This window comes from Entelurus aequoreus, linkage group LG20 (assembly GCF_033978785.1).
Source record: "Entelurus aequoreus isolate RoL-2023_Sb linkage group LG20, RoL_Eaeq_v1.1, whole genome shotgun sequence".
Taxonomy (NCBI): Eukaryota; Metazoa; Chordata; class Actinopteri; order Syngnathiformes; family Syngnathidae; genus Entelurus; species Entelurus aequoreus.
This window is the reverse complement of record NC_084750.1, coordinates 18,055,375-18,074,121: the sequence shown is the minus strand read 5'-3', so window position 1 is coordinate 18,074,121 and position 18,747 is coordinate 18,055,375. Positions and strand designations below refer to the sequence as shown.

The following is an 18,747-nucleotide window of genomic DNA, read 5'->3' as shown; positions in this document are numbered from 1 at the left end:
CATACCTGGTTGTCCAAATTAGCCATAATAATGTGCTAATTCCACGACTGTATATATCGGTATCGGTTGATATCGGTATCGGTAATTAAGAGTTGGACAATATCGGATATAATAAAATCATTTTATTTCATCTGCTTCTTTCTTTCCTCCACTTCCTCGTTACTCAAGATTAAAATGTAAGATTTTACAGCCCTGATATGATTATTAATGAAGAACAAACATTACATTTTATTAGAGATGTCCGATAATATCTGCATGCTGATAAATGCTTTAAAATGTAATAATGGAAATTATCGGTATCGTTCTTTTTTTTATCGGTATAGGTGTTTTTTTATTAAATCAACATAAAAAATCACAAGATACACTTACAATTAGTGCACCAACCCAAAAAACCTCCCTCCCCCATTTACACTCATTCACACAAAAGGGTTGTTTCATATTCTGGTTCCTACATTATATATCAATATATATCAACAGAGTCTGCAAGGGATACAGTCCGTAAGCACACATGATTGTGCGTGCTGCTGGTCCACTAATAGTACTAACCTTTAACAGTTAATTTTACTAATTTTCATTCATTACTAGTTTCTATGTAACTGTTTTTATATTGTTGTACTTTCTTTTTTATTCAAGAAAATGTTTTTAATTTATTTGTCTTATTTGACTAATTTTTTTAAAAAGTACCTTATCTTCACCATACCTGGTTGTCCAAATTAGGCATAATAATGTGTTAATTCCACGACTGCATATATCGGTTGATATCGGTATCGGTAATTAAAGAGTTGGACAATATCGGATATCGGCAAAAAGCCATTATCGGACATCCCTATTTAACACTTAATTTTACTAATTTTCATGAATTACTAGTTTCTATGTAACTGTTTTTATATTGTTTTACTTTCTTTTTTATTCAAGAAATTGTTTTAAATTTATTTATCTTATTTTATTTAATTAATTTTTTTAAAAAGGACCTTATCTTCATCATACCTGGTTGTCCAAATTAGGCATAATAATGTGTTAATTCCACGACTGTATATATCGGTATCGGTTGATATCGGTATCGGTAATTAAGAGTTGGACAATATCGGATATAATAAAATCATTTTATTTCATCTGCTTCTTTCTTTCCTCCACTTCCTCGTTACTCAAGATTAAAATGTAAGATTTTACAGCCCTGATATGATTATTAATGAAGAACAAACATTACATTTTCTTAGAGATGTCCGATAATATCGGCCTGCCGATAAATGCTTTAAAATGTAATATCGGAAATTATCGGTATCGTTTTTTAAATTATCGGTATAGGTGTTTTTTAATTAAATCAACATAAAAAACACAAGATACCCTTACAATTAGTGCACCAACCCAAAAAACCTCCCTCCCCCATTTACACTCATTCACACAAAAGGGTTGTTTCATATTCTGGTTCCTACATTATATATCAATATATATCAATACAGTCTGCAAGGGATACAGTCCGTAAGCACACATGATTGTGCGTGCTGCTGCTCCACTAATAATACTAACCTTTAACAGCTAATTTTACTCATTTTCATGAATTACTAGTTTCTATGTAACTGTTTTTATATTGTTGTACTTTCTTTTTTATTCAAGAAAATGTTTTTAATTTATTTATCTTATTTTACTAATTTTTTTAAAAAGTACCTTATCTTCACCATACCTGGTTGTCCAAATTAGCCATAATAATGTGTTAATTCCACGACTGCATATATCGGTATCGGTTGATATCGGTATCGGTAATTAAAGAGTTGGACTATATCGGAATATCGGCAAAAAGCCATTATCGGACATCCCTATTTAACACTTAATTTCACTAATTTTCATGAATTACTAGTTTCTATGTAACTGTTTTTATATTGTTTTACTTTCTTTTTTATTCAAGAAATTGTTTTTAATTTATTTATCTTATTTTATTTAATTAATTTTTTTAAAAAGGACCTTATCTTTACCATACCTGGTTGTCCAAATTAGGCATAATAATGTGTTAATTCCACGACTGTATATATCGGTATCGGTTGATATCGGTATCGGTAATTAAGAGTTGGACAATATCGGAATATCTGATATCGGCAAAAAAGCCATTATCGGACATCCCTAGTTAGCATGTGTTATGAGAGTAGCGTATGTGTGTGTGTGGCCCTTTAATATGTGACAGCATGTGAGGTGAGTGTGTGGGCGAGCGAGGTGAGGGAACGGTTTTGTTGGATTGGCTGTGTGCAAGAACTCAATAAAGCCACGATTTGCAACTACCGTATTTTTCGGAGTATAAATGCATAATAAAGAAGGGGAAAAAACATATATAAGTCGCACTGGAGTATAAGTCGCATTTTTTGGGGGAAATGTATTTGATAAAAGCCAACACCAAGAATAGACATTTGAAAGGCAATTTAAAATAAATAAAGAATAGTGAACAACAGGCTGAATAAGTGTACGTTATATGAGGCATAAATAACCAAGTGAGAACGTGCCTGGTATGTTAACGTAACATACCAGTAATAAAGTTTATGAGTTTGAACATCAAATATGTTGTCTTTGTAGTGCATTCAATTGAATATGGCTTGAAAAGGATTTGCAAATCATTGTATTCCGTTTATATTTACATCCAACACAATTTCCCAACTCATATGGAAACGGGGTTTGTATTAGGTCAGGGGTCGGCAACCCGCGGCTCTAGAGCCGCATGCGGCTCTAGAGCCGCCCTAGTGGCTCTCTGAAGCTTTTTCAAAAATGTATGAAAAATGGAAAAAGATGAGGGGAAAAAAAACATTTTTTTTTTTGTTTTAATATGGTTTCTGTATGAGGACAAACATGACACAAACCTCCCTAATTGTTATAAATGACACTGTTTATATTAAACATGCTTCACTGATTCGAGTATTTGGCAAGCGCCGTTTTGTCCTACTAATTTTGGCGGTCCTTGAACTCACCTTAGTTTGTTTCCATGTATAACTTTCTCCGACTTTCTAGGACGTGTTTTATGCCACTTTTTTTTCTGTCTCATTTTGTCCACCACACTTTTAACGCTGTGCGTGAATGCACAAAGGTGAGTTTTGTTGATGTTATTGACTTGTGTGGAGTGCTAACCAGACATATTTGGTCACTGCATGACCGCAAGCTAATCAATGCTAACATGCTATTTAGGCTAGCTATATGTACATATTGCATCATTATGCCTCATTTGTAGCTATATTTGAGGTCATTTAGTTTCCTTTAAGTCATCTTAATTCAATTTATATCTCATGACACACTATCTGTATGTAATATGGCTTCTAATTTGTTGCGGCTCCAGACAGATTTGTTTTTGTATTTTTGCTCCAATATGGCTCTTTCAACATTTTGGGTTGCCGACCCCTGTTCTAGGACGTGTTTTATGCCACTTTTTTTTCTGTCTCATTTTGTCCACCACACTTTTAACGCTGTGCGTGAATGCACAAAGGTGAGTTTTGTTGATGTTATTGACTTGTGTGGAGTGCTAACCAGACATATTTGGTCACTGCATGACTGCAAGCTAATCGATGCTAACATGCTATTTAGGCTAGCTATATGTACATATTGCATCATTATGCCTCATTTGTAGCTATATTTGAGCTCATTTAGTTTCCTTTAAGTCATCTTAATTCAATTTATATCTCATGACACACTATCTGTATGTAATATGGCTTCTAATTTGTTGCGGCTCCAGACAGATTTGTTTTTGTATTTTTGCTCCAATATGGCTCTTTCAACATTTTGGGTTGCCGACCCCTGTATTAGGTAGTTCCTGTTCATGGTCACGACATGCGCGACTCGTCCTCCGCGTGCGCGTCAAGTGATCTCGTCAGGAGTAGAAATTCCCCGCCAGCTTCCTCATCCTTTTGTTGTAAAGTTGCACATGTGGCGTCCTCCCGCCGTCAGTCACGTCCTCCGCCGCGCTACGATCCATGACTAAAACAACGCCGCCGTCCAGCTCTACCTCTTTGTCGCCTCCTTTCAGTTCCTCCTTGTTGAGGTTGGGGTGGAAGAACTTGTAGTAGAGGACTTTGAGGACCAGGCCGAGTATATAAAGTGCAACGACGGCGACAGCAAGCAGGCCGGCGTGCAGGAAGGACATGTGTGCTCGGGCCCTCCAGCACCAGCTGCCGCACAGGACGAGCATGTCTACCAGGATGAAGCTGTGGTAGAGCAGAGTCTTGTTCCTCGTCCTCCCGTCCGCCACACTGAACCAGTCGAAGTACCAGATGAGGCCCACGGTGGCCCGGTAGAGCCACTCCCCGCCCGGGCTGTCCATGAAGTCCGTCTGGCAGCGCCAGGCGCAGAAGAACATGAGCAGCCAGGAGCACAGGAAGTGGGCGAAGATGAAGCAAGGGAGGGCGGAGGCGAAGAGGGCGAGGGCGGCCAGCCGCGAGGAGATGAGGACCAGGTTCCAGAGGAAGAAGACCAGCGAGGAGAGCGGGCGCTGCTTGTGTTTGTCGCACAGGAAGGAGCGCAGACAGCGGTGGTACATGGTCACGCTCAGGGCCATGGCGGACGCCGAGCCCAGCGCCTTCGTCACTGAGGAGGACGTCACACACAAATAGTAGTCAAGTACACATTAAATTGTGCAATGGTTAAATATTGAAATAGTTGGCTCAATGGTTAAGACTGCTGCCTCACATGCAGTACTACTGGGTTCAAATCCCTAACTTGGAAGATCTTGTTTTTTGTTTCACCTCTATCATTGTTAAATGATTGCATTTGTATATGAGCGAAAATCATGTCTTGGTGGAACCCAGGATACCTCAATGGTCAACACTGTGTCTCCAAATACAGGGGTACTGGGTTTGAATCCCAATTGGTTTGAAATGTAACTTAGGTTCAAAATTTAGCTCCACCTCATTCGTAGTTTACTGCGACAGATGTCACGATTCCATTAGTGAATGAGCCGGACTACACTTACAAAAAGACTCAGGATAGCTCAATGTTTAAGACTGCTGCCTCCCACGCAGTACTACTGGGTTCAAATCCATAACTTGGAAGATCTTGTTTTTTCTTTCGCCTCGATCATAGTTCACTGATTACATTTGTATATGAGTGAAAACCAAACCTTAACGGGACCCAGGATAGCTCAATGGTTAAGACTGCTTGGAAGATCTTGTTTTTTGTTTCGCCTCGACCCTAGTTCACTGATTACATTTGTTTATGAGCGAAAAACAAACCTTAACGGGACCCAGGATAGCTCAATGGTTAAGACTGCTTGGAAGATCTTGTTTTTTGTTTCGCCTCGACCCTAGTTCACTGATTACATTTGTTTATGAGCGAAAAACAAACCTTAAAGGCCTACTGAAACCCACTACTACCGACCACGCAGTCTGATAGTTTATATATCAATGATGAAATCTTAACATTATAACACATGCCAATACGGCCGGGTTAACTTATAAAGTGACATTTTAAATTTGCCGCTAAACTTCCGGTTCGAAACGCCTCTGAGGATGACGTATGCGTGTGACGTAGCCCGGCGAACACGGGTATGCCTTCCACATTGAAGCAGATACGAAAAAGCTCTGTTTTCATTTCATAATTCCACAGTATTCTGGACATCTGTGTTCGTGAATCTGTTTCAATCATGTTCATTGCATTATGGAGAAGGAAACCGAGCAAGCAAAGAAGAAAGTTGTCGGTGCGAAATGGACGTATTTTTCGAACGTAGTCAGCCACAACAGTACACAGCCGGCGCGTCTTTGTTTACATTCCCGAAAGATGCAGTCAAGATGGAAGAACTCGGATAACAGAGACTCTAACCAGGAGGACTTTTGATTTGGATACACAGACGCCTGTAGAGAACTGGGACAACACAGACTCTTACCAGGATTACTTTGATTTGGATGACAAAGACGCAGACGTGCTACTGTGAGTATGCAGCTTTGGCTTTTTTTTGCGTATGTACGTAACTTTTTTAAAATATATAAGCTTTATGAACCTTGGGTTAGGTGAACGGTCTTTTGGGCTGAGTGATTGTGTGTGTTGATCAGGTGTTTGAATTGTATTGGCGTGTTCTATGGAGCTAGGAGCTAGCAGAGGAGCTAGGAGCTAGCATAACACGTACCGTACCGTACGTGCGCGTCACGTACGTAACTTTTTAAAAATATATAAGCTTTATGAACCTTGGGTTAGGTGAACGGTCTTTTGGGCTGAGTGATTGTGTGTGTTGATCAGGTGTTTGAATTGTATTGGCGTGTTCTATGGAGCTAGGAGCTAGCAGAGGAGCTAGGAGCTAGCATAACAAACACGCAGGTGTTATTATGCAGGATTAATTTGTGGCATATTAAATATAAGCCAGGTTGTGTTGTGGCTAATAGAGTATATATATGTCTTGTGTTTATTTACTGTTGTAGTCATTCCCAGCTGAATATCAGGTACCGTGAGTATGCAGCCTTGGCTGCTAAACATTCGATAACTTGACCGTATGTGCGCGTCACGTACGTAACTTTTTAAAAATATATAAGCTTTATGAACCTTGGGTTAGGTAAACGGTCTTTTGGGCTGAGTGATTGTGTGTGTTGATCAGGTGTTTGAATTGTATTGGCGTGTTCTATGGAGCTAGGAGCTAGCAGAGGAGCTAGGAGCTAGCATAACAAACACGCAGGTGTTTTTATGCAGGATTAATTTGTGGCATATTAAATATAAGCCTGGTTGTGTTGTGGCTAATAGAGTATATATATGTCTTGTGTTTATTTACTGTTGTAGTCATTCCCAGCTGAATATCAGGTCACCCCCGGCTCTCACAGCATCTTCCCTATCTGAATAGCTTCAACTCCCCACTAGTCCTTCACTTGCACTTTACTCATCCACAAATCTTTCATCCTCGCTCAAATTAATGGGGAAATTGTCGCTTTCTCGGTCCGAATCTCTCTCACTTCATGCGGCCATCATTGTAAACAATAGGGAACTTTGCGTATATGTTCAACTGACTACGTCACGCTACTTCCGGTAGGGGCAAGCCTTTTTTTTATCAGATACCAAAAGTTGCAATCTTTATCGTCGTTGTTCTATACTAAATCCTTTCAGCAAAAATATGGCAATATCGCGAAATGATCAAGTATGACACATAGAATAGATCTGCTATCCCCGTTTAAATAAAAAAAATTCATTTCAGTAGGCCTTTAACGGGACCCAGGATAGCTCAATGGTTAAGACTGCTGCCTCCCATGCAGTACTACTGGGTTCAAATCCACAACTTTGAAGATCTTGTTTTTTGTTTCGCCTCAATCATAGTTCACTGACTACATTTGTATATGAGCGAAAACCAAAGATAGACGGCACCCAGGATAGTGCAATGGTTAAGACTGTTGCCTCCCACTCTCTACTACTGGGTTCAAATCCATAGCTTGGAAGATCTTGTTTTTTGTCTCGCCTCGATCATAGTTCACTGACTACATTTGTATATGAGCGAAAACCACATGTTAACCGTGCCCAGAATAGCTCAATGGTTAAGACTGCTGTCTCACACTCTGTACTACTGGGTTCAAATCCATAGCTTGGAAGCTCTTGTTTTTTGTCTCGCCTCGATCATAGTTCACTGATTACATTTGTATATGAGCGAAAAACAAATCTTAGCGGGACCCAGAATACCTCAATGGTTAAGACTGCTGTCTCCCACTCTGTACTACTGGGTTCAAATCCATAACTTGGAAGATCTTGTTTTTTGTCTCGCCTCGACCATAGTTCACTGATTACATTTGTATATGAGCGAAAACCAAATCTTAGCGGGACCCAGGATAGCTCAATGTTTAAGACTGCTGTCTCCCAAACAGGGATACTGAGTTCAAATCCCAGACATGGAATCAGTAATTTGGCTGTATGGTGTCAAAACGACATACATTGAGAGAGAGTAATGTTATGTGCTCGTTGTTTGAGTAACATATAGTTGAAAAATTAAGTAAACACTAAAGATAATAATAATCAAAAATAAATTGATGACACCTCAGGGGTTACCTGTGAGTGCGTGTGAGTGCGTGTGTGTGCGTGTGAGTGTGTGTGTGAGAATGAATGAGTGTGTGCGAGTGAGTGTAACTCCTGAGGTGGGTGGGAATAGGAGTATAAAGTTAATAATAAAGAGCGTTGACCAATGACCTCTCCTGGGTACGATTAAAATAAAATAGGTTAATTGCAATTGGAAAAAAAAAAAAAAAGTTTATTTTAATAATTATTTTAACATTACAAGGGAGAGGTGACAATATATGTCACTTTGTAAATTACATGTCAACCCAACCTGGATTCAAACTCAGTACCCTTCAACAGGAGCCAACAGTCCTCACCACTGGACTATCCTGACTCTTGCAGAGATACATTTTTTTCTCATACACAAATGTTATCGAGGACTCCTGGCTCTGTAAAGTATGACGAGGTAGGACAAAATGCTGTCAACTAGAGCGGGATTCGAACCCAGTACCTCTCATTCCAAGTCAGCGGTCTTAACCACTAAGCCATCCTTGGTCTTGGGAAGAGCAGCTTTCTTTTTTATATGCAGGCAAATGTGTTGCTACCTGTGAGGGGGTCCAGCTGCCCCCGCCTCAGCATGATGGTGAGCATGAGGGTGAGTTGGGGGGCGCTCTCGGAGAAAGTCTCGATGAGACGCAGCATGCTGAGGTCGTGAGTTAAGTAGACCGCGTGACCTTCAGCTTCCTGGATGTTGTTGATGCAGCTGCAGGAGGTCACCTCCATCACACTTGCATGTCTGCATGGGAGACAACAGCAGCATCATCACTAGCACGTACCTACTAGTCTCAACTATCATCATCACTAGCAAGTACCTTCTAGTCTCAACTATCATCATCACTAGCAAGTACCTTCTAGTCTCAACTACCATCATCACTAGCAAGTACCTTCTAGTCTCAACTATCATCATCACTAGCAAGTACCTTCTAGTCTCAACTATCATCATCACTAGCAAGTACCTTCTAGTCTCAACTATCATCATCACTAGCAAGTACCTTCTAGTCTCAACTATCATCATCACTAGCAAGTACCTTCTAGTCTCAACTATCATCATCACTAGCAAGTACCTTCTAGTCTCAACTATCATCATCACTAGCAAGTACCTTCTAGTCTCAACTACCATCATCACTAGCAAGTACCTTCTAGTCTCAACTATCATCATCACTAGCAAGTACCTTCTAGTATCAACTATCATCACTAGCAAGTACCTTCTAGTCTCAACTATCATCATCACTAGCAAGTACCTTCTAGTCTCAACTATCATCATCATTAGCAAGTACCTTCTAGTCTCAACTATCATCATCACTAGCAAGTACCTTCTAGTCTCAACTATCATCATCACTAGCAAGTACCTTCTAGTCTCAACTATCATCATCACTAGCAAGTACCTTCTAGTCTCAACTATCATCATCACTAGCAAGTACCTTCTAGTCTCAACTATCATCATCACTAGCAAGTACCTACTAGTCTCAACTATCATCATCACTAGCAAGTACCTTCTAGTATGAACTATCATCATCACTAGCAAGTACCTACTAGTCTCAACTATCATCATCACTAGCAAGTACCTACTAGTCTCAACTATCATCATCACTAGCAAGTACCTACTAGTCTCAACTATCATCATCACTAGCAAGTACCTTCTAGTCTCAACTATCATCATCACTAGCAAGTACCTACTAGTCTCAACTATCATCATCACTAGCAAGTACCTTCTAGTCTCAACTATCATCATCACTAGCAAGTACCTACTAGTCTCAACTATCATCATCACTAGCAAGTACCTTCTAGTCTGAACTACCATCATCACTAGCAGGTACCTTCTAGTCTCAACTATCATCATCACTAGCAAGTACCTTCTAGTCTGAACTATCATCATCACTAGCAAGTACCTTCTAGTCTGAACTATCATCATCACTAGCAAGTACCTTCTAGTCTGAACTATCGTCATCACTAGCAAGTACCTTCTAGTATCAACTATCATCATCACTAGCAAGTACCTTCTAGTCTGAACTATCATCATCACTAGCAAGTACCTTCTAGTCTCAACTATCATCATCACTAGCAAGTACCTTCTAGTCTGAACTATCATCATCACTAGCAAGTACCTTCTAGTCTCAACTATCATCATCACTAGCAAGTACCTTCTAGTCTCAACTATCATCATCACTAGCAAGTACCTTCTAGTCTCAACTATCATCATCACTAGCAAGTACCTTCTAGTCTCAACTATCATCATCACTAGCAAGTACCTACTAGTCTCAACTATCATCATCACTAGCAAGTACCTTCTAGTCTCAACTATCATCATCACTAGCAAGTACCTTCTAGTCTCAACTATCATAATCACTAGCAAGTACCTTCTAGTCTCAACTATCATCATCACTAGCAAGTACCTTCTAGTATGAACTATCATCATCGCTAGCAAGTACCTTCTAGTCTGAACTATCATCATCGCTAGCAAGTACCTTCTAGTCTGAACTATCATCATCGCTAGCAAGTACCTTCTAGTATCAACTATCATCATCACTAGCAAGTACCTTCTAGTCTGAACTATCGTCATCACTAGCAAGTACCTTCTAGTCTCAACTATCATCATCACTAGCAAGTACCTTCTAGTATCAACTATCATCATCACTAGCAAGTACCTTCTAGTCTGAACTATCATCATCACTAGCAAGTACCTTCTAGTCTCAACTATCATCATCACTAGCAAGTACCTTCTAGTCTCAACTATCATCATCACTAGCAAGTACCTTCTAGTCTCAACTATCATCATCACTAGCAAGTACCTTCTAGTCTCAACTATCATCATCACTAGCAAGTACCTTCTAGTATCAACTATCATCATCACTAGCAAGTACCTTCTAGTCTCAACTATCATCATCACTAGCAAGTACCTTCTAATGTCAACTATCATCATCACTAGCAAGTACCTTCTAGTCTGAACTATCATCATCACTAGCAAGTACCTTCTAGTCTCAACTATCATCATCACTAGCAAGTACCTTCTAGTCTCAACTATCATCATCACTAGCAAGTACCTTCTAGTCTCAACTATCATCATCACTAGCAAGTACCTTCTAGTCTCAACTATCATCATCACTAGCAAGTACCTACTAGTCTCAACTATCATCATCACTAGCAAGTACCTTCTAGTCTCAACTATCATCATCACTAGCAAGTACCTTCTAGTCTGAACTATCATAATCACTAGCAAGTACCTTCTAGTATCAACTATCATCATCACTAGCAAGTACCTTCTAGTCTGAACTATCATCATCACTAGCAAGTACCTTCTAGTCTCAACTATCATCATCACTAGCACGTACCTTCTAGTCTGAACTATCATCATCACTAGCAAGTACCTTCTAGTATCAACTATCATCATCACTAGCAAGTACCTTCTAGTCTGAACTATCATCATCACTAGCAAGTACCTTCTAGTCTCAACTATCATCATCACTAGCACGTACCTTCTAGTCTGAACTATCATCATCGCTAGCAAGTACCATCTAGTCTCAACTATCATCATCACTAGCAAGTACCTTCTAGTCTCAACTATCATCATCGCTAGCAAGTACCTTCTAGTATGAACTATCATCATCACTAGCAAGTACCTTCTAGTCTGAAGTATCATCATCACTAGCAAGTACCTTCTAGTCTGAACTATCATCATCACTAGCAAGTACCTTCTAGTATGAACTATCATCATCACTAGCAAGTACCTTCTAGTCTGAACTATCATCATCACTAGCAAGTACCTTCTAGTCTGAACTATCATCATCACTAGCAAGTACCTTCTAGTCTCAACTATCATCATCACTAGCAAGTACCTTCTAGTCTCAACTATCATCATCACTAGCAAGTACCTTCTAGTCTCAACTATCATCATCACTAGCAAGTACCTTCTAGTCTCAACTATCATCATCACTAGCAAGTACCTTCTAGTCTGAACTATCATCATCACTTGCAAGTACCTTCTAGTCTCAACTATCATCATCACTAGCAAGTACCTTCTAGTCTCAACTATCATCATCACTAGCAAGTACCTTCTAGTCTGAACTATCATCATCACTAGCAAGTACCTTCTAGTATGAACTATCATCATCACTAGCAAGTACCTTCTAGTCTCAACTATCATCATCACTAGCAAGTACCTTCTAGTCTCAACTATCATCATCACTAGCAAGTACCTTCTAGTATGAACTATCATCATCACTAGCAAGTACCTTCTAGTCTCAACTATCATCATCACTAGCAAGTACCTTCTAGTCTCAACTATCATCATCACTAGCAAGTACCTTCTAGTCTCAACTATCATCATCACTAGCAAGTACCTTCTAGTCTGAACTATCATCATCACTTGCAAGTACCTTCTAGTCTCAACTATCATCATCACTAGCAAGTACCTTCTAGTCTCAACTATCATCATCACTAGCAAGTACCTTCTAGTCTGAACTATCATCATCACTAGCACGTACCTTCTAGTCTGAACTATCATCATCACTAGCAAGTACCTTCTAGTCTGAACTATCATCATCACTAGCAAGTACCTTCTAGTCTCAACTATCATCATCACTAGCAAGTACCTTCTAGTCTCAACTATCATCATCACTAGCACGTACCTTCTAGTCTCAACTATCATCATCACTAGCAAGTACCTTCTAGTCTCAACTATCATCATCACTAGCAAGTACCTTCTAGTCTGAACTATCATCATCACTAGCAAGTACCTTCTAGTCTGAACTATCATCATCACTAGCAAGTACCTTCTAGTCTCAACTATCATCATCACTAGCAAGTACCTTCTAGTCTCAACTATCATCATCACTAGCAAGTACCTTCTAGTCTGAACTGCTGGCAAAGCATTCAAATAAGTGGCATGTCTGCCTTTGTGTGGAAGTTGTGTGTTTTTTTCTTGATTAGATTTTAAATTGTTTTGTTTTTTTGTTATTTAGGTTTGTGTAATTGTAAGTTGTTTTATCTTTTGTTGATTCAGTTTGTGTAATTGTAAGTTGTTTTATCTTTTGTTGATTCAGTTTGTGTAATTGTAAGTTGTTTTGTCTTTTGTTATTTAAGTTTGTGTAATTGTAAGTTTTGTCTTTTTTTAATTAGGTTTGTGTAATTGAAAGTTGTTGTGCCTTATGTTAACTACGTTTGTGTAATTGTAAGTTATTTTGTGTTTTGTTGATTTGTTTTTTGTACTGGTAATTTGTGTTATCTTTTATTGATTCTGTTTGTGTAGTTGTAATATGTTTAGTTTTTTGGGTAATTATGTTTGTGTAACTGTGAGTTGTTTTGCTTTTTGTTAAGTAGGCTTGTGTAATTGAATGTTGATTTGTCTTTTGGTAATTAGTTTTGTGTAATTGCAAGTTGTTTTGTCTTTTTTTGATTCGGTTTGTGTAGTTGTAAGTTGTTTTGTCTTTTGTTGATTCGGTTTGTGTAACTGGAGGTTTTGTCTTTTTTTAAATTAGGTTTGTGTAATCATAAGTTGTTTTGTCACTTGTTATTTAGGTTTGTGTAATTGTAAGTTGTTTTGTCTTTTGGAAATTTGGTTTGTGTATTTGTGAGTTATTTTGTCTTTTGTTGATTTGTGTTTTGTGCTTGTAAGTTGTTTTATCTTTTGTTGATTTGATTTGTGTAGTTGTAATATGTTTAGTTTTTTGGGTAATTACGTTTGTGTAATTGTGATTTGTTTTGCTTTTTGTTAAGTAGGCTTGTGGAAATGTAAGTTGTTGTGTCCTTTGTTGATTCAGTTTGTGTAATTGGAAGTTAGTTTGTTTTTTAATTTGGTTTGTGTAATTGTAAGTGGTTTTGTCTTTTGGTAATTTGGTTTGTGTAATTGTGAGTTATTTTGTCTTTTGTTGATTTGTTTTTTGTTTTTGTAAGTTGTATTATCTTTTGTTGATTTGGTTTTGTTTAATTGTAAGTTTTTTCTATCTTTTGTTGATTAGGTTTGTGTAATTGTAAGTTTTGTCTTTTTTTAATTAGGTTTGTGTAATTGTAATTTGTTTTGTGTAATTGTGAGTTATTTTGTCTTTTGTTGATGTGTGTTTTGTACTGGTAATTTGTGTTATCTTTTATTGATTCGGTTTGTGTAGTTGTATTATGTTTTGTTTTTTGGGTAATTACGTTTGTGTAATTGTAATTTGTTTTGCTTTTTGTTAATTAGGTTTGTGTGATTGTAAGTTGTTTTGTCTTTTGGAAATTTGGTTTGTGTAATTGTGAGTTATTTTGTCTTTTGTTGATTTGGTTTTTGTATTTGTAAGTTGTTTTGTCTTTTGTTGATTCGGTTTGTGTAATTGTAAGTTTTTTCTATCTTTTGTTGATTAGGTTTGTGTAATTGTAAGTTGTTTTGTCTTTTGTTGTTTAGGTTTGTGTAATTGTAAGTTTTGTCTTTTTTTAATTAGGTTTGTGTAATTGTAATTTGTTTTGTGTAATTGTGAGTTATTTTGTCTTTTGTTGATGTGTGTTTTGTACTGGTAATTTGTGTTATCTTTTATTGATTCGGTTTGTGTAGTTGTAATATGTTTGTTTTTTGGGTAAATACGTTTGTGTAATTGTGATTTGTTTTGCTTTTTGTTAAGTAGGCTTGTGGAAATGTAAGTTGTTGTGTCCTTTGTTGATTCAGTTTGTGTAATTGGAAGTTTGTCTGTTTTTTAATTAGGTTTGTGTAATTGTGAGTTATTTTGTCTTTTGTTGATTTGTTTTTTGTATTTGTAAGTTGTTTTATCTTTTGTGGATTAGGTTTGTCTAATTGTAAATTTTTTCTATCTTTTGTTGATTAGGTTTGTGTAATTGTAAGTTTTGTCTTTTTTTAATTAGGTTTGTGTAATTGTAATTAGTTTTGTGTAATTGTGAGTTATTTTGTCTTTTGTTGATGTGTGTTTTGTACTGGTAATTTGTGTTATCTTTCATTGATTCGGTTTGTGTAATTGTAATTGGTTTTGCTTTTTGTTAATTTGGTTTGTGTGATTGTGAGTTATTTTGTCTTTTGTTGATTTGTGTTTTGTACTTGTAAGTTGTTTTACCTTTTGTTGATCCGATTTGTGTAGTTGTATTATGTTGAGTTTTTTTTTTAGGTGATCACGTTTGTGTGATTGTATGTTGTTTTGCTTTTTTGTTAAGTAGGTTTGTGTAGTTGTTGTCACTTGTTATTTAGGTTTGTGTAATTGTAAGTTGTCGTGTCTTTTGTTGATTCGGTTTGTATAATTGGAAGTTTTTTTATTTATTTTTTATTATGCTTGTGTAATTTTAAGTTGTTTTATCTTTGGTTTGGTGCGTGCAAAATAAGGGTGTGTGCTTTTAGCGCGTGAGAATCCTGCGACGGTTCTGACGTCATAAAGGTTTCCCTTTAAAGAGCCATATAAACTTTCTGGTGTATAATCCTTCCCCACTAGTGTGTGTGTGTGTGTGTGAGACTTTGTTATGTAATGTGTGTGTGGGGGTGCGGCTTGAAAAGCAACCCTGCTCTGGACCCCATTCAAGCTCTTCCGTGTGTGACATTCTGCTGTGTTTAAGTTGTCTTTTCCTGTAAAGCACCCGCCCGGCGTCCAGGAACCACAATCTCATATTTCAAAGTCCACTCGGTCTTTTCCAAACCTGAAGTAAGTCCCCAGCTGGAACACGTGCAGGATCTTGAGTTGCGAGGGACTGATCCGACTCTCCACCATAGTGGCCCTCTCCAGGGGCTCGTAGGTGTACCACAGCCAGCTGAAGACCTGCACCAGCACGGACGAGCCCAGGAGGAAAACAAGCAGCAGTCCCAGGCACACATAGTCCTCTTCCTGGTAGAAAGTCACGGCGGTTCCAACGTCCAAGCAAATGTCCGACACCAGGAAGACCAGACCCAAATAAGTGAGGATACAATCCACCCTGGAGTGTTGGAACTGGGCCATGGTCGCTCTGGACTGCTACATTCTTGTAAAACCTCTCCAAGAACAACTTTGGACACTTTTCAAACCACATCTAGTAGAACTCCTCCTCCTCCTCCTCCTCCTCCTCCTCCTCCTCCTCCTACAAGAAGCTGCCTACTTCGTCTTCTTCTTAAAGGCACACCACTTCAACATAACCACTAACTGCAATCCTTCCATGCGGACACTTTTATTACCACAAAATGTCAACCAAAGGAAGGATTTGTCAAGAAAAAAAAAAAGGAAAAAATAAAATAAAATAAAAAATAAAAATATACGTATATATATATATATATATATATATATATATATATATATATATATATATATATATATATATATATATATATATATATATATATATATATATATATATATATATATATATATATAATACTTTATTGAGTTTACAACCCCCTGGCGCTGATTTGTACTGTTTTTGTAATGTTTCTGTACTTATTTTGATTGTTATTATTTCTCGATTGTTTGTAAATGTTGCAATTTATAAATAAAGTTTTATAAAAAATACAAATAAAAACTTTTGCCCTCAACGCAGGGGAAACACCAGCGACTAAGGGGGCGGGGATATGGACCAATTAAAATGTATTGTAATCAGACCATATTTTCGGTATATTAGATGGAATTTTTTACGTTTAAAAATTCCATCTAATATACCGAAAATATGGTCTGATTACAAAAAAATTTAGACATTTTACCTAAAAATTCCATCGAATATACAGAAAATATGGTCTGATTACAAGAACATTTGAAAAAAATAAATACAAATGTAATGGAAATTTTACCTAATTTGACCTAAAAATTCCATCTAATATACCGGAAATATGGTCTGATTACAAATTTTTTTCGACATTTTACCTAAAAATTCCATCTAATATACCGAAAATATGGTCTGATTACAAGAACATTTGAAAAAAAAAAAAAAGATTTAATGGAAATTTTACCTAATTTTACCTAAAAATTCCATCTAATATAGCGAAAATATGGTCTGATTACAAGAACATTTGGAAAAAATAAATACAAATTAAATGGAAATTTTACCTAATTTGACCTAAAAATTCCATCTAATATACCGAAAATATGGTCTGATTACAAGAACATTTGAAAAAAAATTTAATGGAAATTTTTACCTAATTTTACCTAAAAATTCCATCTAATACACCAAAAATATGGTCTGATTACAAGAAAATGTAGACATTTTACCAAAAAATTCCATCGAATATACAGAAAATATGGTCTGATTACAAGAACATTTGAAAAAAATAAATACAAATGTAATGGAAATTTTACCTAATTTGACCTAAAAATTCCATCTAATAAAACGAAAATATGGTCTGATTACAAAAATTTTTGGACATTTTACCTAAAAATTCCATCTAATATACCGAAAATATGGTCTGATTACAAGAACATTTGAAAAAAAAAAAAAAAGATTTAATGGAAATTTTACCTAATTTTACCTAAAAATTCCATCTAATATAGCGAAAATATGGTCTGATTACAAGAACATTTGGAAAAAAATAAATACAAATTAAATGGAAATTTTACCTAATTTGACCTAAAAATTCCATCTAATATACCGAAAATATGGTCTGATTACAAGAACATTTGAAAAAAAATGTAATGGAAATTTTTACCTAATTTTACCTAAAAATTCCATCGAATACACCAAAAATATGGTCTGATTACAAGAAAATGTAAACATTTTACCAAAAAATTCCATCGAATATACAGAAAATATGGTCTGATTACAAGAACATTTGAAAAAAATAAATACAAATGTAATAGAAATTTTACCTAATTTGACCTAAAAATTCCATCTAATAAAACGAAAATATGGTCTGATTACAAAAATTTTTGGACATTTTACCTAAAAATTCCATCTAATATACCGAAAATATGGTCTGATTACAAGAACATTTGAAAAAAAAAAAAAAAGATTTAATGGAAATTTTACCTAATTTTACCTAAAAATTCCATCTAATATAGCGAAAATATGGTCTGATTACAAGAACATTTGAAAAAAATAAATACAAATTAAATGGAAATTTTACCTAATTTGACCTAAAAATTCCATCTAATATACCGAAAATATGGTCTGATTACAAGAAAATGTAGACATTTTACCTAAAAATTCCATCTAATATACCGAAAATATGGTCTGATTACAAGAACATTTGGAAAAAATAAATACAAATTAAATGGAAATTTTACCTAATTTGACCTAAAAATTCCATCTAATATACCGAAAATATGGTCTGATTAAAAGAAAATTTGAAAAAAAATTAAATGGAAATTTTACCTAATTTTACCTAAAAATTCCATCTAATATACCGAAAATATGGTCTGATTACAAGAACATTTGAAAAAAATAAATACAAATGTAATGGAAATTTTACCTAATTTGACCTAAAAATTCCATCTAATATACCGAAAATATGGTCTGATTACAAAATTTTTTAGACATTTTACCTAAAAATTCCATCTAATATACCGAAAATATGGTCTGATTACAAGAACATTTGAAAAAAAAAAAAAAAGATTTAATGGAAATTTTACCTAATTTTACCTAAAAATTCCATCTAATATAGCGAAAATATGGTCTGATTACAAGAACATTTGGAAAAAAATAAATACAAATTAAATGGAAATTTTACCTAATTTGACCTAAAAATTCCATTTAATATACCGAAAATATGGTCTGATTACAAGAAAATGTAGACATTTTACTTAAAAATTCCATCTAATATACCGAAAATATGGTCTGATTACAAGAACATTTGGAAAAAATAAATACAAATTAAATGGAAATTTTACCTAATTTGACCTAAAAATT

The 18,747-nt window shown here is 36.1% G+C and overlaps 1 protein-coding gene across 1 annotated transcript; it reads right to left on the bottom strand.

Moving 5' to 3' along the window:
- Nucleotides 1-1,689: 1,689 nt before the first annotated feature.
- LOC133635994 (XK-related protein 8-like) lies at nt 1,690-15,946 on the bottom strand. The gene is made up of 3 exons (XM_062029548.1): nt 15,583-15,946; nt 8,526-8,716; nt 1,690-4,551 (listed from the first exon to the last, which is right to left on the bottom strand). Exons 1-3 carry the CDS (start codon nt 15,876-15,878, stop codon nt 3,839-3,841), a joined length of 1,200 nt encoding a protein of 399 aa, XP_061885532.1. The 5' UTR covers nt 15,879-15,946; the 3' UTR covers nt 1,690-3,838.
- Between the last annotated feature and the right edge of the window lie 2,801 nt (nt 15,947-18,747).

Excerpts from the sequence above, each read along its gene's own strand:
- LOC133635994 (XM_062029548.1), bottom strand. The coding sequence starts at position 15,878 with ATGGCCCAGTTCCAACACTCCAGGGTGGATTGTATCCTCACTTATTTG. Across the intron at positions 8,717-15,582 it reads CAGCTGGGGACTTACTTCAG|ACATGCAAGTGTGATGGAGG; the intron begins GTTTGGAAAAGA and ends TCTCCCATGCAG. Across the intron at positions 4,552-8,525 it reads GCAGCTGGACCCCCTCACAG|TGACGAAGGCGCTGGGCTCG; the intron begins GTAGCAACACAT and ends CGTCCTCCTCAG.